Genomic DNA, 21,093 nt, shown 5'->3' with positions numbered 1-21,093 from the left:
TGAGCGTGTATAGGCAACATATCATGGTCATCCACAATACTTTACTAAAATTGAAAAGGGTTTAAATTTATTATTACTTCCGGTTTCAACAACAGTTTCAACTTTTATCGTCATAGCATGAAACGGTAACATAGCGAGAACTGATTTTTGAAAACGAGTTACCATCTAGAGCCAATATCAAGAGTATCCAATATATTCTATCGAAACCACAAATGGTTGAAATTTACTACTACTTCCGGTTTCAATTTCTAATTTCCGCCTAATAGAAATAGTAAATGCTTCAATATGTGGTCTTTTGCAATTAATTCAGTGTCCAAAGAATAGATTTTATTTCCTTCGTTAACCTTCTACTCAAACCGGAATTGGTTCAAATTAGCCATTTCCGGTTTGAACGTTTGTCGATATATAAAGAAAATGATAACGGATATTGAGAAGTGGTTTCTGCAAATTATTTAGAGTCTAAAGACGACATATCATGACTATCTACAATACTCCAATAAATTCGGCTGTAGTTAGAATTTACTATAACTCTGGTTCCAATAACGGTTTCAATGTTTATCGCTATAGAACGAAAACGGTAGCAGATAGCGAGAAGCAGTTTAAAGCAAACAATTCAGCCTCTCAACAAACATATCGTTACTATCCATATAACTCTACCAAAGCTGGTAATTGTTCAAATTTACTAGTACTTTTGGTCCCAATACTGATTTCCGTAGAGCAAAAATGTTAAAAGATATTACAAAGTAGCTCTTTGCAATCGATTCATCGTCTCAAGAATAACTTCCTCCTTCTCCATGGCAGCTTTGATCAAAGTAGAATTTGTTAAAATTAGCCATATTCTGTTTGAACGTTCCTCACCATAGAACGAAAACAGTAACAGATAGTGAGAACATCTTTGTCCAAACGAAAAAAAAAATGAAATGAAATCTTTGAGTTTTACGTCCCACGGTTATGCCGGTTAGGCTAAAAGAAAAGGTGATGATGAGTAATGAATGAAATGGTGGAATGAAGAAAGTGGGAGGAAACGGGAGAACCCCGAGAAAACCCACGCACACGGTGTTTGTCCACCGCAAAGTTCACTTGCATCGAACCCGCGACCCCTAGCACCAGAGGTGAACGTTCTACCACTGAGCCACCGCGGCCCCTTTGTCCAAACGAATTAGCGTCTCAAGGCAATATACCATAATTATTGTCAACACCCTACCGGAAGAGGAAGTGGTTCAAATTGACTATTACTTCCTATTTCAATTCTTTTTTTTCCATAGATCAAAACAACAGGAGATACCAGGATACGGCTTTTCTACGATCAACAGGAAGTGTTTCAAATTAACTATTATTTCCTATTTCAATTCTTGTTTCCAGAAATCAAAACAATAGGAGATATCAAGATACGGCTTTTTCACAATCAATTCAGGGTCGTAGGAAAGTGTTCCTTCAAGAATTCAGCATCACAAGAATATTTTCCACCAATTCCTATTCAAACCAGAAGTAGCTGAAGTTAGCCAAGTACGGTTTCAACGTGTTTTGCTACAAGTTTCTATTCTATGACTAAGAGTGTCAACTTGTTGCATATATTAGACGAGTTACCAGTACCAATACCAAACTAAAAGAAGTGAGTATCGTTTCACAGTGTGAAACGAAGATTTCCAAACTATATGAATTCAATAGTCAAACTTGAAGTAGTATTCTCATCTGTCACAAAAGAAAATGCATGTTTTTCGAGGGATAGTATCTTTCTATCACCTCTCGAAATAATTAAATGTTTTAAAGGACCAATCCCTAACCATAAATCGATAAATGTATTATCTTTCGTTTTGCAACTCAGACAAGATACGATAGAAATATCGTAAACTTAATAGAAAGACAAAACAGCTACGTTCTTTTACAAGCTTGAAACTTACGAATATTAGCAATATATATTTACAGAGTAGGGAGTTTCTACTACGTTATTCCGTAGTTCATTGGATCCGTACAGAACTACCACCCAGATGACCCGTTTTCGAAACTTCGTGCTTTGCTTGTGTTAAAAGAAAAAGATGATTACAATTGTAATTGAACTCAAAATCAAGTCAAGTTAGAGATGCGCACGAGACGAGTCGAGACAGAATTTTCCTGACAAAATTCGAGTCGAGACACAGCTTTTCCAATAGAGAAATATACATTTTTCGAGTCGAGATATTCCTTTTACAGTACAATTTCGAGACGAGACAGCCTCAAATCTTGTTTCGTGCGCATAGTCAAGTCTATGATGGAGCTCAGGAAATCAGCACTTATAATTACTTTACTGTTAGGATACAGCTGAGTTGATTCACTATGTTCTATGCTATCAAATGAAGTATAAATATTACATTGAAGTTTTCCAGACAAGATTATTGGCGTAGACAGCAAACTGTATAGCGAAAAGAGAGATAGAAAGTGAAGGGTTAACTTTAAACGGCCCGCTCCAGTCGAAGTGCTTATACAGACACAGACAGACAATGAATGACACGGAGAATCAGTCGTATTAGCAAATGCTAAAACAAATCTTATGCTCTTACTCACTTTCACTAACGTGTCTGCTCACTACGGACGCATCGTAAGTATATACACTAACATATAGCTACGAGAGAATATATAGGCCGAACTCAGATTTTGAGTACAGTGTCAAAAGTTCATTTCCGTAAACTGTAAAAGGCAGTGATGCTCAAGCAATAATAGTCCACTTATGTTCTATTAAATCCACTTGTTCTATTTATTGGATATTACAAATATTATGCAAACTTGCAAACTAAAATGAAATATAACAAAAATTAAAACAAGATGGTAATCGATACAAATGTAGAGGATGGATATGACATGCCCGAGTATGATGGAGGAAGCTATTTGTTTACTTCTTGGCCAACCACTAAGAGCATTTATAATTCCACATCCTACTTTGTTATGCGCAATTAGTACATTCAATATTCACGAACGACGACGAACTGAAGGGTATGAGGATACCTTTGCAAGTAACAACTGTAGTCATAATATTATAGTTAAACTAAGCAACGGTGAAAATAGAGGGGGAATTAGAATGACCAATACTGAACAGTTTACATCGCTCATTTTGAAATACGGCTAGCAGATTAAACTTACAAGAAATGACAAAAATCAGTGAAATTTGGCGTTATACTAAGCATGGTTTGGGGGGAAAAAGCGAGGATTTCCGGTGGGGAAACTTCAGTTGAAATCAGAGGCGTCGTTAAGGGCTGGTAAAGGGGGAGCCTCCCCCCAAAGTTCCCAATCTCTTGACAAATTGGCAAATTAAAATACATAGTTGGGAATTTGAAGAATGCCGGTTTGTTCTATTGACTTATCCGGTTTAACATTTTCTTAGGTACCCAGTTGCTGCAAATTATGAGTTCTCCTATAGACTTGGCATAAGTTTTGTGTAGTTTCCAATCTTGAAATAAATTGATATATTCGCTTAAAGTTTCTTTACTTGTTGCAAGTGATTACACTTCACTTTTGTTCATTTGATATTCGTAAACATTTTGAAGAATTTTTAATGATGTACCACTGACAAACTGTACCACTGACAAAAGCAGAATAGAGTTGGCATGCAAAGACAGACAGAAGAGGCGTTTCGGTGGCAGGTAGAGCATTGGACGCAAAAGCATTTGATACAAGAGCGTATACAAGGCAACAGGTAGTGACTGGCAGAATTGATGTTAATAAAACAAGAACAAGGCAGTGACTGGTTAGTATTAAGCCTGCTATACGTCCCGTAAAAAAACGGGACAGTCCCGATTTTGGACCCAAGAATCCCGCGTCCAAATAAATTTAGTCGGGACAGGCAAATGTCCCATATTTTAATTCCATCCCATTTCTGCTATCAATATAAGCTTATTCGAAAAGTAATGAAGTGGCTGGGATAATGTGAGTGAACAATAAAGTGTAGCATGTAACAGTTTTGAGCAAGTTATCACAATACCCTGTCCGACTTGATAGCGAGCGAAATTTACAACACTGCCTTTTCCATTGTACCTGGTGGAAACTCGAACACTCTCCAACATAAAAAAAAGTAAGATGGCTTTGAGTGTTTCTACATGTACAGTCACGAACATTAATAAATGGAGGCTGAAGCCATTATATCTTATGGCTCCAACCTCCATTTATTAATGTTCGTGACTGTACAAGCACAGGAAAGATGAGTGACTTTTTCTTCAGAGAGACATAATTATAATATTTCTGAGAGGTTATGGGCGCAGAATTGTGCTTGGTCCAGGGCCTAGAAATATGTAAATTTGGTCCTGACAATTATACACGACACAAGGAAAAAAATCAATTTTTCATCAGATTAAACTGTCAAACGTATTTTTTTTCAAATACTACCATGCAAATAAATACTGCTAAACGCACGAAGAATATTGAATGTAGATTGTGTCACTGATTTAATCAGTTTGCATATTGTTTTTCTGTAAAGTATTTTTATAAGACATTATCTTAAGTTTTTAAGGATTTTTTTTTTATTTTTTTAGTTGGATTGTAAACATCTTCAGTCCGTAAAGTTAATTGCAGGGAACGACGAGAGAAAAGTAGCTGCAACTTAGGGAACTCATATAGTTGAAAAAATAAATGTCGGCTAGGCTAAAGGAGACGATGATGATGAGACATGAATGAAATGGTGGAATGAAAAAGGTGGGAGGAAACGGGAGAACCACGAGAAACCCACGCACACGGTGTTTTTCCACTACAAAGCTCACTTGAAGTGAGCTGGGATCGAACCAAGGACCCCATGCACCAGAAGTGAATGCTATACCACTGAACCACCGTGGCCTATTATACTGTTATACATAACCAGAGGTACAGTTTATTGGATTGTGTTGGAGAGTTTGGGGGAAAGGGGATCTAAAGTGTCCCGTATTCCCATAAAGAAAACATGGTAGGTTTATTAGTATAAACTTTTTGCAATGTATAGTATGTAAATTTGACAAATTTAAGAGTTTTTTTTCTAATAGTAAAATGTCAAAGGGAAGTAGATTTTGATACCAAATGAATATGCTTTGTATTGTGTAACCGTGTATGCTTTGTGTGTGAATAAACCGTTCGCTTTGAAACAAAAGGTGATCATATTAATATAGAGGACAAGAATAGCTTATTTCAGTTCTGTTTTGCTGTAAGACTTTCTATTTACAGAGCTTTTCGAGTAGGGAGAACTGAACAAAAGTGTATTTTGGGAATGGTATTATCAGTTCCTTTCATAACGGGGGACGATGGCCCCGGGCGCCGAAGAAAGGGGGCGCAAAATTGGGTAGAAAAATGAAAAAAGAGAATGAAAGGAAAAGAGAGAATGGAAAAATTACTTGGAATATTACTACTATTATGTACTTAAATCCTCTTTCTGCTCTAGGAAGTGGTCCTATAATGTTACTCACGTTAGGAAAATATATTTGCACATATACAGGGTGTTTAATAAGTAATGGTCATAAATTAAACCATAGATAGTACACGCCAAAACTAACAAAAAAGTCTTAGTAAATATGTGTCCGCAAACGCTTCGTAACGGAGATAGGGGCTGTCGAAAGTGTGGGAAAATGAAGTTTAGAGACAAATATCTCAAAAAGTATGAATCGGACAGAGGGCGGTCCAATGAATGACTATCGAAGTCAGACCTGCGCTATACAGAAATGCATGGTTGATAACTCTGCAATGCGCGCGCAAGGGATTCCCCAAAGAAACGGAGGGATTCCCAGAAAATTGTTCAAGGAAAGGGGATCGAGATAAACATCGAGGGTGAGTCTATCCACCAGTAATTCGTAAGTCGTGGTACCAGATCGAAAGCTTGAAAAGATACAAAATGGCGGACAATGTTTACGTGCCGTGTGTGGTTGCATAACCAGCAGGAAATAAGAGAGGCAATCGAAGAAAGGTGGTGGTACATGTTGTGAACTACTTCAGAGCACATTCCTAAGACGAATGCACATGTACAGAGTAGTCCTTTACTGTACCAATACCAAGGTAAAACAAACGATGCGCGAAAATGAATGGAATGGCCGAAAGGAACACTGGTAGAACATGGAAGCCAGCTGGAAATACTGATTCGGGGTTGCAACAGACGTTGAGCTCACCTTGGGTGCATGGTGTTGCGGGTTCAAATCCGCTGAAGTGCCCATTGAATGCAGTGGTTCTGATTCCAGATTTTCCAAATCGTAGGTCCCGTCCTTCAAAGCTCCTAACCTCGTTTAAAACAACAATAACTCAATCAATCGAGCGCCTGTAGGTTGCTCATTATTTGGTTCATCCCCTGTACGCATACGTAAAGAAAAAAAACTGTGCACGCAGTTCTTGGTAAGCCAGAAAATATGGAATGGAAGAACACTACATTGGTTCGATTACAGACGTGAATTGGAAACACGCTTGCCTTTCGACGTTTGTTTATTATGTTGCCCGAAGGGTTCTGCTACAGGTCTATATGCTTTCGTCGTACCGGAGTAGTCGCTTGGAATAATGATTCAGAGGGTAGAGGTTCATTGTCTTTACTTGTCTTTCTCGCCTATAGTCAATGTAGTAGTTGTGTGTGTTTAAGAGGTGTCAAATGCGCGTGCCTTTACAGTTTTGTGGATGTACTTACTTCACCGTATTGCGGGGAACAGTGCAATAGTTTAAGTAGTGTTGCAAAGCCACGGGGATACTATTGTGCAGTGTTAATTAGTGCTATTAGTGTGTTGCTAAATTATTGCTTACCTTGCCATTGATACAATGTACAGTAATATTGAGTATGCTGGCATGCACTTTATGTACGGGAAAGCATGCGGGAATGCGGTAGAGGCCGCTAGGTTATATCGCGAGACTTTCCCTACAAGACAGCAACCAGATCAGCAACCACACTTCGATTGCCTCTCTCATTTCCTGCTGGTTATGCAGCCACACACGGCACGTAAACATTGTCCGCCATTTTGTATCTTTTCAAGCTTTCGACCTGGTACCACGACTTATGAATTACTGGTGGATAGACTCGCCCTCGATGTTCATCTCGATCCCCCTTTCCTTGGACAATTTTCCGGGAATCCCTCCGTTTCTTTGGGGAATCCCTTGCGCGCGCATTGCAGAGTTATCACCCATGCATTTCTGTATAGCGCAGGTCTGACTTCGATAGTCATTCATTGGACCGCCCTCTGTCCGATTCATACTTTTTGAGATATTTGTCTCTAAACTTCATTTTCCCACACTTTCGACAGCCCCTATCTCCGTTACGAAGCGTTTGCGGACACATGTTTACTAAGACTTTTTTGTTAGTTTTGGCGTGTACTATCTACGGTTTAATTTATGACCATTACTTATTAAACACCCTATATAAAATGGAAGGAAAAGTAATAAAAGGTGTTCAAAATCAAGGAAAAGCAGGGTTTATTTTTGAAAATATTTTACGATTCGCGCCAACCATGGTGGCGCTTCGCGAATGATCGGTCGCCCTCACTCATATGTACGAGGCCGCTGTCGTATACTCTTGCCCCGGGTGCTGATTTTCCATAGCACGGCACAGGGGGGCACAGTAGGTTTCTGGAAATGTTGTTCGATGGACGAAAGCTACAATGGATGAGTCAGGTCATTCTGTCGCTTCCGCTATGAACCGAAGTGCATGATTCCAAAAGTCACATTTTGGGGGGGGGAACAATACATCTGTTGGGTGAAAGCATAGATCGGTGTGTGTTTCACTTTATTTTCATACAATTGTGTTGCCTTTGCTACTTTGTTTTTAATCACATCACGTACGTAGTTGTTTCTTTCGGAAAGTAAAACAAAAATTAAAATTCTTCTTTTCTTTATAGTACTTATAAGTCAAAGCATTACGTAAACATTGTATCTTACTTATGTAGCTGATGGGTAGCAAGCGAGGCACGTGACCCGGGCTTGCGGTTGGAGGGGCGCCTAAAAGGGAGGTTTTATATTAGTTTTATTCTTGCCGGTATTTAAGACTTTTCACCAGAGTGCGAAATTATGAAATCGAAGTGGGAGAAGACTGGAGGACAGAAGAGAAAAAAAAGCTCTGCGCATTTCTTGTGAGGATTGACTGGCGCAGATTACCTAAACTAGCCATAAGTTGTCAAATTAACAGTTGTGCATCGCGGGAGATGATAATAATTTTGAGTTGAGGTGTGAAATTTTATTCGAAACCGGGGGCTGTTCGTATTCATATCTCAGATGGGGCACGGAATGGGACGAATATGAAAATAAGGTTGCTGTAAAGTTTTCCGCAGGGTTGGTAAAAGTGAGACTAAGATTTTCGAAACACTTGGTATTTATTTTACCAAGACTTGGCATTTTTTAAATCAAGACTTGGCAATTTCAAGTTTCATCCCCCCCAATCTTGTAATGCTCGTTACGCCGCTGGTTGATATCTTGGGGGGGAACAAAATGTGATTAAGGGGGAGAAATCCCCCTCATTCCCCCGGTAATTCGCACCCTGAAAACAAGGGTACCATAATTAACGATATACAGTAAAGGGTTAATATGAATAAACTGTGTTCTGATGAGCAGGCCTACTGCACTACTAGAAAATAGTTTGTTGATGGTATGTAATATTGGAGTTCTTTCAGATCAGTTTGCATATCCTACGCTTCTCTATATTCTGTATTTTTAATTTTACATAACAACATTGTTATTATTATATAATTAGTTTAGCAGAATAATAGTAAGCTGCCATTTTTTCTAATGCCTTGGGATGGGCACGAGCTGAGCTAAAATGCGACTCGAATTCGAGTTTCGAGTCGAATCAAAGGTAATTTTCTCGAATCGAGTTCCGAGACGAGTCAGTTTTTGACGTCGAGTTTTGAGTCGAGCCGTTTGATAAATGGCTCGCTCGTTCCGCTCGTTTTAGAAAGACTTCCAGCATTTATACACAGCATAGGTTGGAAGGTCATTTCTATATCAACTTCATGAATTAAAGGGAACTTGTATTCCTCGAAAGGCATTTGTTTTGTCCTTCAAGGTCAATAGAAGAATGAAAACGCTGATATTAGGAGTATTTTAACACGCGACTCACTACAACGATATAACAGAATGGTGCCTCCGGCTGTTAATAAAAGGCTTAACTAGCTGGAACTCGCTAGTATAGTAGCAACGTTCTATGCCAAAACAAATGTGCTGTGTAAGAAATGCTATGGGTTGTTCTGTCCATGCGAGCCGACTACGTGGGTGCTCCCTGGCTCTAGCAGTCACACAAATAATCTTGTCTGGGCGCTGCAAGCAAGGTTTTTAGGTTCATAGAAACATAATAAAATAAATATTTCTCACTTGTCACTATCAAAAAATAAACAATTAAAACATCGAGATGGAAGTTAATATTTCTAACCTCTAAAGCATAATTGTTTGTTTCAAGTTTGTTTGTGCAAAGGCAACCAAGGAACACACTAAGTTAGTCACTTTATACTTTATGTCCACAACAAAATCCTTGCAATTTCTTTCTGCAATAACATTAACAGTATTTTCTTTTATGATGATTTTTTTCATTTTAATTTGTATGAATGTAGTATTTTCTTTTAGTAACGTATTGATAATATCACTGCTTCTTGCACTCATTGTGCATCATGTAAGTTGTTGAAAATATACACTAAATATCACGATTGTATATGTTAGGAATATGCATTACAGTAATTAAACTTGATCACGGGTTTAAACCTGTTTCTTTACGTTTAAGTCAGCCGTGTTACCGACTGAGCTAGGACAGCCCCAACTTATCCTTATATTACCGGTATATTTTACTTTATCACAGCACAGCCCTTTATGACAGCGTTCATAAAAGATTTTAACTGGAAAGAAATCAATAAAAAAATATCGAGACTCCCCTGAAAACATATAACACGCCCCGCCATTGATATGCACCCACATACATTTTGGAAAGTCGGCGCCGTTGGTTCTATCTGTTGTGTTTGAAGTCAGTGTTTCTTTCAGAAACTATGTTCCCTGGGGCACATTTTGTATTCCGGGGAGCTCCTCTGTGGCTAAGCGGTTAGCGTTCGCGCCTTTGGCGTGGGAGACTCAGGTTCGATTCCCGGCGGGAGCTCATGTGGTTTGGATTCCACGTTAATCAGTAGGTCCACGTCTCATATAGCCTCGCTGCTGAACGGGACGTTAAACCCCAACACCACCACCACCACTCGTATTCCGGGGGACACTGTTGATATTATTCTATTTATTATTATTATATTATAAACGTATTATTTTGGTCTCTTCCGAGGGTACTCTCACAGCTCCGGGCGAACAGTGCCCCCTAAAAACGCTTCCGGAAGAAACACTGTTTGAAATATACCTAATCTAATATAAATAAAATAAAAAGATTGTTTATGTGTCTGTCTGTCTGTTTGTATGTATCTAGGGATGCGCACAAGACAAGATTTGTGGCTGTCTGGTCTCGAAAGTGTGCTGTAAAAGTGATGTCTCGACTCGAAAAATGTATATTTCACTATTGGAAGAGCCGTGTCTCGACTCGAATTTGGTCAGGAAAATCCTGTCTCCACTCGTCTCGTGCGCATCTCTGGAGACCAAATCTGTGTGCTGCCTGGAGACCAGACGAGAGGACCAAGAGTTACCAAATTTTGATCTTGGGTACCTTGGTCCAGGCCCCAGATCAAGATAAAGCGTTCTTTTTTTAAAAAAAAAATCGAACCAGGGGATTTCAGGAGACATTTACAGGGACATGTAAAAGTAGTAGAAAATGACCGATATTAGTGTCGAATTCATAGTTTTGGCGGTCTCTGAGATCAATGGTGAAACTCCGATTGCATTAACTTCCAAATTCACCCCATTTGGTTGCGGGTCGGGGTATCGGAGGGAATACCCTCACATGTAAAAATAATCCAAAATGACCGATATTAATGTCAAATCCATAGTTTTCGCACTCGCTGAAATCAACGGTGATACTACTACAGACGTTGACTTCCAAATACAGCCACCATGCGAATAATGTTTTTTTTTGGTAATAGTTATTAATAAATGCAAGAAATAAATTATTAATAATAAATGGGAATAGATAGGAATACATTTTGAAAAAAAAACGAAATTGTAAACATACATAACCATATCTGACTGCATAATCTATCCTAAACAACAATCACTAATCTAACAAGAACAAAGTAGACTTTGGTAAATTAACTTCGGTGTCATTTTTCGCGAGGTAGTATTGCACATTTAAAATATGAATATTTAGGGATGCGCACGAATCGACATGTCTCAAATCTCGACTGGAATTCGAGTCGAGACACACTTTATAAAATTCTAGACGTGTCGAGACAAACGTATTTCTCGACTCTAATTTCCGAGTCGAGACACGAGTCGAGTCGAGACTGTTCATAAAAATCTCGACTCGACTCGAATGTCTCGAAAATCTTTCCTTAATTTTTAATATTATTTTGAAGAAAGTATTCACTCAGAAACAGCCTTAAAATCAATTCCAGCATTTATTACTTTAGAAAGGTACAGAACGGATAAACTTAATAGTTAATCTTTCGAAATCAAGATTTAATTTTCAGCTCAATTCAGTTAATTAAAACTAATAATTAATGTCGTGATATTTGATTTTAATAATAATAATAATAATAATAATAATAATAATAATAATAATAATAATAATAATAATAATAATAATAATAATAATGCTCTGGGGAACATTCACGTGAGCATCCATGTGTTTAGTGGAGCTCGAGCAAGGCACAATGACGGCCGAGGCGTATCGCACACTGCTTGCAGACTACGTACACCCCTTCATGACAACCATGTTTCCCAACGGAAGTGGCATTTTTCAACAAGAAAATGCACCATGTCACAAGGCCAGGAGTGTGATGAAGTGGTTCGAGAAATGTTCAACTATGTTCTATATCTGTTGACGGTGTGCGAATTACAAGAGGGATGAGGGAAATCCCCATTGGTAATACTGAATGTTGCTATAACCAAAGATTTCCCTCTATGTCAAAGAACTATGTGCTTTGTAGTTAAAATGCTATGAGTAGTTCTATATGTAGTGTGCATGAAATAAATTATTAAGAAATGCAACCTATGTGGCTTTCCGATTCCAAAAATGGCTTTGGTTCGAATAACATCATAAAACAATAAAAAGAAATTAAATTTTATTGTAAAACCAGCATCCTTTCAAACTCAGACAGAAAAAGGCTGACACGTTTGTGTCTTTGTTTTTAACAAGAAAACTCATGAAACAATGGTTAGTCACTGACGAAACTGGCATTAAGAGAACTTGTATTTCTATAAAGGATTTTTAACATATATATAACCACCAGCCCTCGGAATGAAATCTTCTGAAACACTAATCTTGATGCATGGTTTAACATTTTACTTGAATCTGGAACACTATCACAAAATACTTAAACTTGAATCGATTGGAAAATGGAAATGAAAGCTGTTTGTAAGAATCATTAAAAAAACTTCAGGTATTCCTTGTTTTTAGCATAGTTTTCACTTGAAATAATAAACGCTGGTATACTTTCGAAGGTAATAATTTATTCCGAGTTAATAAATTTTTAAACACTTTCAAAAACTGTGTTTACATTTTTGAGACATTAGACGAGACGAGGCATTTCAAGAGACGTCTCGTCTCGTCTCGGAAACCTAGCTGCCGAACCAGGATATGATCAAGGTAGGGACTAAAGCATAGTTGTCAACTTTATCCAGTGTAAATAAAGTCCAGATTGAAACCCATTTTATCCAGTGTATACCAAGCGTCAAGGGAAGGGCGATAATTATTTCATAAGTTCACACACGGCACGATCAAGCACTGAATCTATTGAAATCTTACTACGTAATAATTATCGAGTGTCTGCACTTTTTCTATTAAAATTCATGGTATATTCTATCATAATATAAATTGTCACTCATGTACTGTATGCTAATGTAACTCATGAGAAAAGTGTTTTTTTTTTTTAAACAAAATGAAACGGTTGAGTTGGACTCTGGAGAGTAGGAGACATGCAATTTATTAAATCGCCTCGCAACCTACGTGGCCACACACTTAGGTTACACTCTTCAACTTTTTTCCGTGTTATCTAAAGTATCCACTAATCTTAAATTCGCATTGCCAATTCGGATTTTCTAACAATTAATCTGTTGCAACTTAGTTTGGATGCAAAATCCTGACTTAATTAGCATTTAAGAACTTTACAGTGTGCATTAAAATGATGACAAATATAGTGAAATCTCAGTTTCAAATTTCATGTCTACCTTGAATCTAAATACCTTTGCCGTCATTTCCTTCAATGTTGAAAGGAGCCGAAACTTGCAATAGATCTCAATTTTTTGCTTATATAATCTTTAATTCCCATTATTTGTTCATAAAATTTTAAAGAAAAAATCAAATGAAATCTTTAAGTTTTACATCCCACGTTTATGGCGGTTAGGCTAAAGGAGACGGAGATGATGAGAGATGAGTGAAATGGTGGAATGAAAAATGTGGGAGGAAACGGGAGAACCCCGAGAGAACACACGAATACGGTGTTTGTCCACCACAAAGTCCACACAGCACGAGCTGGGATCGAACATGGAACTCCAAGCACCGGAGGTGAACGCTCTACCACTGAGCCACCGCGCCTCCAAAATTTTAAAGAAATATCAGTTACTAACAAGTAACACTTCGATTTTGATAAAATTTGGCAGGTAGATATTACACATGAAATAAACGAATACGTGTCCCCTATTTTCTGCGGAAAAACAGTTTTAGGGGGCAAAAGCCCCCACGCAAAATTTTGAAAGTTGACGGCCCGCAAGGCAAAGAAATTGAACGGAAGTAAACGAAATTTTACACACATATTGCAGACACAATTACGGAATACGTGCTTCGTATTTTCCTTAAAAAAACGGTTAGGTGGGGCACGGAACCCTCCAAAACTTTCATCACGAAATATTGAAATTGCTAGTAACAGTATGTCAGAAGTGTGTAAAGGACATGAAGAATTGCAACGAAACTTTGTGTAAGAACAATACGCAAAAAAATAAAGGAATACGTTTTTTTATATTCTGCGGAAAAACGGTTTTAGGGGGCAAAAGCCCCTCCAATTTTTTTTAATTGAGACCCAAAAGGCCAGAGGAAGTTAACCGAAGTCAATGAAATTGTGCACAGATATTGTAGATATAAACTGAGGGAATACGGGTTCTTTATTTTCTTGAAAAAAAGAAAACCGTTTAGGTGGGACACAGCCCCCTCCAAAACTTTGATCGTGAAATATCAAAAGTGCAAATAACAGTGTCAGAAGTGCTTGAAGGACATGAAAAATTGGAACAACACATTGTGTAGGGACAGTATGGAGAAAGTATACGAATACGGGTTTTCTATTTTCTGCGGAAAAAAGGTTTTAGGGGCAAAAGCTCCCACCTAAAATTTTGAAAATATAGGCCGAATGGCCAGAGGATGTGAACTGAAGTGAATGAAATTGTGCATAGATACTGTAGACAAAATTAGGGAATGCGTGTTTCTTATTGTCTTGAAAAAAAAAGAAACCAGTTTAGATGATACACAGACTCCTCCAAAACTTTGATCGTAAAATATCAAAAGTGCTAATAACAGTATGTCACAAGTGCTTGAAGGACATGAGGAATTGGAACAACTTATTGAGTAGGGACAATACGCAAAAAAAACGAATACGGTTTCTTATTCTGCGGAAAAATGGTTTTCAGGGGGCAAAAGCCACACCCAAAATTTTTAAATTTGAGGCCCGAAAGGCAAGAACTGCACCGAATTGAATTACATTGTGCACAGATATTGTAGACGTAAGATGAGATAATTGGGTTTCGTATTATCCTGGAAAAAAGCGGTTGAGTGAGGCACGGACCTTACAAACCGTTGATTACTAAATATCAAAACTGCAAATAAGCATATGTCGGACGTTCCTAAAGAATATTTCGAATTACAACGAAACTTCGTATATTCCAAAACAATAAATGAACCGTGTTTTAATTTTTGCAGGAAAACACTGTTGGAACCTAGGCCCCATCCGAAAAAAAGTAAATATTTCCTTAATAGCGCAGGAACGAGTGGACCGAAGCAAATGAAATTGTGTGTAGGTTTTATATACACCCTATGTGAAATAACCCCTTTCGTGTTTCTCAAGTTTCCCTATCCGTTGCTTCAAATTTGGCAGATCAAGAGCAAACTGCAAATAAATCGACACGTATTTTTGTTTATGCGCAAAAACATTATAAGGGTTAAAAGTGCCTCCTGAAATACTATAAAAAACCCTATATACTGTTTGTGCTTGTAGTTGATCTGAAAAATTTAAAGAAATCAGATGGAGACACGACACATGTGAAACACGAAGGGACATAGTTCACACACTCAATATCTACATACAATTTCATTCGCTTTGGTCCACCCCTCTCGCCCCTCAAAGCCTCGGTCAATTCAACAGTTTTTTTGTTTCAGGAAGAATACGAAACATATATCCCCTCATCTTACCTCTGCAATACTTGTGCACATATCATCCATTCATTTCGGTCCATTTCTTCTTGTCTTTCTTGTGTCAACTTTCAAATTTTTGAGTGGGAGCTTTTGCCCCCTAAAACCATTTATCCACAGAAAATAAAAAAACGCGTATTCGTTTATTTTTCCTATTGTTCATACAAAATGTTTCGTTCAAACTTTTCATGTCCTTTACAAATATGTGACATACTGTTACTAGCACTTTTGATATTTCGTGATCAAAGGTTTGGAGGGGTCCGTGCCCCACCTAACTGTTTCTTACAGGAAGATACGAAACTCGTATTCCCTCAGTTTATATCTGCAATATCTGTGCAAAATTTCATTCACTTTGGTTCACTTCTTCTTACCTTTCGAGAGTCAACTTTAAAAATTTTGGGGTGGACTCTTTAGCCACCTAAAACCGTTTTTCCGCAGAAAATAAAAACAACAGTACTCGTTTATTTTTAGCGTTTTGTCCATACACAAAGTTATGTTGCAATTCTTCATGTCCTTCACACACATCTGACATACTGTTACCAGCACATTCGATATTTCGTGATCAAAGGTTCGGTGCCCCAAAACAACCCTTTTTTCCAGGGATACACTTAACCCGTATTCCCTCATTTTATATCTACAAAATCTGTGCACAACTTCATTCACTTTGGTTCATTCTTTTTGCCTTTCGGGTGTCAACTTTCAACATTTTTGGTGGGGGACTTTGCCCCCTAAAACCGATTTTCCGTAGAAAATAATAAACAGTATATGTTTATTTTTTGCGTATTGTCCATACACAAAGTTATGTTGAAATTCTTCATGTCGTTAACACACATCTGAAATATTGTTAATTGCACTTTTGATTTTTCGTGATCAAAGGTTTGGATGGTTCGGTGCCCCACCCAACAGTTTTCTGAAGGAAAATACGAAACACGTATAATCATTTCACGTCTACAATGTCTGTGCAAAATTACATTCACTTTGGTTCACTTCCTCTTAGCATTTAGCATCCAGTTTCAAAATTTTTTTTTCAACCTAAAAACCGTTTCTTCCCTGAAAATAAAATAGCTATGCGTTTACATTTGGCGTTTTGTCCATACACAACATTATGCTGCAATTCTTCATGTCCTTTACTCACACATCTGACATGCTGTTACTAATATTTTCGATATTTCGTGATCAAAGGTTTGGAGGGGTCGGTGCACCAAACAACCCTTTTTTTAAGGAATATACTAAACCCGTATTCCCTCATTTTATGTGTACAATATCTGAGCACAACTTCTTCACTTTGGTTCATTTTTTCCTGCCTTGCGGGCGTCAACACTCAAAATTTTGGGTAGGGGCTTTTGCCCTCAATACCCGTCTTTTTTCAGGAAATACGGTGTAAAACACAGTATGTTTATTTTTTGCGTATTGTCCATACACAAAGTTTCGTTGCAAGTCTTCATGCGCTTTACACACATCTGACATACTGTTACTAGCACTTTCGACATTTCGTGATAAAAAGTTTGGAGGGGTCTTTGCCCTACCAAACCCTTTTTTGCAGGAGTATAGGGAACCCGCTTTTTGTCATTTTACATCTACAATATCTGTGCACAATTTAATTCACTTTGGTTCACTTGTTTTTGCCTTTCGCGTGTCAAATTTCAAAATTTTGTGTTGGGGATTTTGCCCCCTAAAATGTTTTTTTCTGCAGAACATAAAAAGCCCCTATTCGTTTGTTTTTTCATATTGTCCATACGTAAATTTTCGCTGCAATTCTTTATGTTCTTTACACACATCTGACATACTGTTACCAACACTTTTGATGTTTCGTGATCAAATGTTTGGAGGGACCCATGCCCCACCCAACCGTTTTTTTTTTTAAATAAAATACGAAACCCGTATTCCTTCATTTTACGTCTGCAATATCTGTGCACAATTGCACTCATTTCGTTTCAGTTGTTCTTTCCTTTCGGGTGTCAACTTTTTAAATTTTGATTTGGGCTTTTATATTAAACCTTTGCAATATATATATTTTTTTTAGATTCTTTTTTGGGGGCGAATGAGAGAAATGGTTTCCTCTGATATCTGTTTCTTGCCATTCATCTTGTTTGAACTGCTTAAGTAAGAACATTTTGTAACTTTTGATGTCATCCAACTCTGTCACGGTAATAAAATTGTCATTCTTAACAATTTGTTTTATTCTCTTATTTGCAGTTTGCCACACTGATATATTTGTTACAAAATTGAAGTTTAGTACAACGCCTTTCGAATTCGCAACCAACCGAAGCGCCGAGCTTTTTGGGTTACCTGCTAGTGCAAGAAAAGTAGCATTGCAGGTGGTAATGCACTTTTGGAGTCGTGTATACAACGAATTTAGCGCCATACTATATATACATTAAACCATTGTTCTATTTCAAATAACAACACTTCTGCTAGCATGCATAAAATTGTGCCAACGTTAGCAATATTTAAAATAAAGGATAACCACAAAGTTCATTTACCCCTTTATAAATGGTAATGTAAGGTTTAAATCGTTTCAGATTTTGTAAACGACAGCTGTAAGGTTTCCATTGTTTCAGAATTTGTGAACGACAGCTGATACTTGCACTTATAGTATTGAAAAACGTGTTCTTGGAAGCCAAGATCTTACCAAATATGATACTGCGCTGTGGATGTTCATAAAGGTCATTGTTGCACAAAACCGTTATGGGGCATATGCTGAACTGACAGAAGCTGTGAAACAAACTTTCATTCAAGTTAAACCTGCAATGTACCTCAAACTCTCGCACCGTACCTCGCGGCTTATCATCCTTTGTCATGAAAATGACGGTCGACAGATTGATCTTTCAGATCTAATAATATTTTCTATCTCAATAAAACTTCTCGAAATAATTGTTTTTCATGTTATTCAGTTCTTTCCGTGTGGTTATTTACGTTTAGTGGTTTACATGTTACTTCTTTTCAGGGTTAATGGGAATTAATGGCCACATTGCAGGGACACAAAAATTAAGTGATTGGTTGAATTTTAATGGAAGGTCAGCATTACTTCTATTTTTCCCCGCCACGGTCAACACGAATGCTCAAGAAAAACCATCTGGAGTAAGCAAAATTTGGAAACCAAATGTATTAAAACATAATAACTGCTGCAAAATACACATAAAAATAAAAAAGACAAGATAATATGTATATGATAATAACAAATATATAAAAACAGCAATACATCCTAACTATGTAACAACAATAAAAGATAATAATTGTAATAATAGAGAAAACATTTAACAATGACAATAGTAAAAGACAATAAAGATTCAGAAATCACCTTTTAAGTCGAACCTTTGTACATAGGCCGACTACTGTACTCAGTATACATCCGGCAGTATTTCTCCATGTCAGATTTCAAGGAAATTGCAGATTGCATACGAACAGATGTGAATTTTGCTCTCTTCGAGTAAAGAATCGGATGATTGACCTGGCGTATATACTGGCTGGCTGGCGTCATTTGGGGTTAGCTATATACAATGAGTGGCGATGATCTGAAGTTTGTCGAAGATCACAACCGAAACAACCACTATCGATTTTGTGATATTCTATTGTAGATGAAACTGGAGTCTTAATTTATCCTATGAATCGCGGTTAAACTCGTTTCGGGAATTATGGTGCAAGTGCAAGACCACAGTAGACGGAAGCAAGTAAAACCATCTTTCTATAGTCGATTGGAAGTACCTCACCGATCCACTATACACTCCGGATCTCGGATTTAACTAGTTCACCTCTTCTAGTTATGCTCGAAGGCTTTTGAGAAAAGACCTTTGGAAAAAAATGAGGAAGAAAAAGCAGCCGTGAAGGAGTTTCATTTCATATTAGAGAAACTTATTTTCCGAAGAGAGATTTTTAAAGCTCTTGAGTCAATAAGTTATATTGTATGCATGAACGTTCTTGGTTTATAAAACATATGGTTAGCCATGCACTTTATTTATGTAGTGTATCATTTGCTTTGCCTAAACATCTCTAATAAAAGGCCTATTTTTCGACTTACTCTATTGTATAGAATTGTAATTTGAATTTTCTAGAATATGTATTGTTTTCACACATTATTAGTCAATAGGAATCGCTGGCAAGAAAATGTATAATTTTAGACCTGAAATAATTTACAAAAGTGACATATTAAAATAACAATAAATGAATATAACTATGGTTAGCTAATTGTAACATCGATTACTTACCCTTTTCAGGAGCTATATGTCTCTCTATACTCAGAAGGTGCACGAAAATAATGAAAAGAAGCATCAGTATTTATAATTATTTCATATTATTAGTTTGTAGAATACAAGTTCTCATCTAGCTCTAATTAAATTACAAAAAATAGATTGAATCGTGTTAGTAGCCACATCATCGGAAAGTTATTTAATTTAACATATTGAACTTTTGAATGTAGTTAATTTCTTTGCTTTCTCACATGCCATTTTGATAAGAATGTCTACAATAAGATACAATACAAAGATACAATAATTAATAAGTTGCTTATTAGTTACATGATTTGTTTGTTGCTACAGCCTTTAAAATGTTTTCCATGATTTCCAAAGCGGACTTTTAACAAAAACCACACAGTATCAGCTAAGAAATGTGCAAAGTTTAAAACAACGAGCAAAATGTGACACTATGGAAGGAGAGAATTACATATTGCGGGTATCATTCACAGTATCTTCGATAACTTAGCTAACTCTCTTTGCCATACCAAGAATAGTAACAATACCTTTTAAGACCACAACAGAATCACAGTTAACAACAATCGAAAGTGCAATAAATTATGTAATTTAGCGCTATTTATAGTTAATTATTTATATTCTGTATAGCTAATCAGTGACGAACCTTCAACATATCACACAATCCTTCGTAACTGATGAACTCTAGTTGAAATAGTAATCAATTCAACTAATTGTAATTAGTACAAAATCAATTCGAATATGGAAGTTTCTCATCTACATACTATAATATTAAAATAACTGACAGCCGCATATTCTGTAAACAATATACAGTTTAAACCAACGTAGAGAAATCTTAATTCCATGCTATAAAATCACTTTCTGTCCTTTGCACAGAATTTTTTATCTAGAAGAAGTAAATTTTAAGTTAAGTTTAGATAATAAGTTCCCATTGGTTACAATGGATGTGGCGCGGGGCCTTTGCATACTAAGGGACAAACATGCCACTGTGGCATTCTTATCTTGGGAACCCACCACCTGGCAAGCTAAGAGCTTCACACACTGCGCAACTTCATCTGTCGAAGACGCGCCAAAATGCCAAATTTTTTGCTTTACAGCAACCAGATACTCATTTCAAATATGAGCTCAATGGAAGCTTCCTACACAGAGTTTTCATTGCAGGAATTCAGACACAACGTAGAATATGGAACTCCAGCAGTAATTCGTATAGCAACAGAAATAAAAAACAAAAGCATGGGAAAGAGTATGTTGTACATTACATAGTGAATTCATGGATATGTCACCGAAAAAGAGGAATTCTTTTCTCTCTTACCTTTTCCAAAATTCGGTACCAACCTAGCAAACTGTTTTGTGGAAATGCCAACATAAAGCTACATTGTGTATTGCTTCCCTTTTCTATTTCAAACTACACTTTAAAAATAGCACAAATAACCACATGTCAGAAATATACTACACATTCACGAACTGCAATTC

General features: G+C 37.1%; 1 protein-coding gene across 1 annotated transcript in view; it reads right to left on the bottom strand.

Annotated features, from left to right (window-relative positions):
- The window catches only part of LOC145691574 (uncharacterized), a 128,920-nt gene that overhangs the window by 22,990 nt on the left and 84,837 nt on the right, over positions 1 to 21,093 (bottom strand). The window contains exon 12 of the mRNA XM_081766984.1: positions 19,621 to 19,644. Coding sequence (XP_081623110.1) covers positions 19,621 to 19,644 — 24 coding nt within the window. The remainder of the gene's footprint in view (positions 1 to 19,620; positions 19,645 to 21,093) is intronic.

This window comes from Thermobia domestica, chromosome 8 (genome assembly GCF_964235325.1).
Source record: "Thermobia domestica chromosome 8, izTheDome1.hap1.1, whole genome shotgun sequence".
Taxonomy (NCBI): domain Eukaryota; kingdom Metazoa; phylum Arthropoda; class Insecta; order Zygentoma; family Lepismatidae; genus Thermobia; species Thermobia domestica.
The sequence above is the reverse complement of the archived record's forward strand: the minus strand, read 5'-3'. Positions and strand labels throughout refer to the sequence as shown.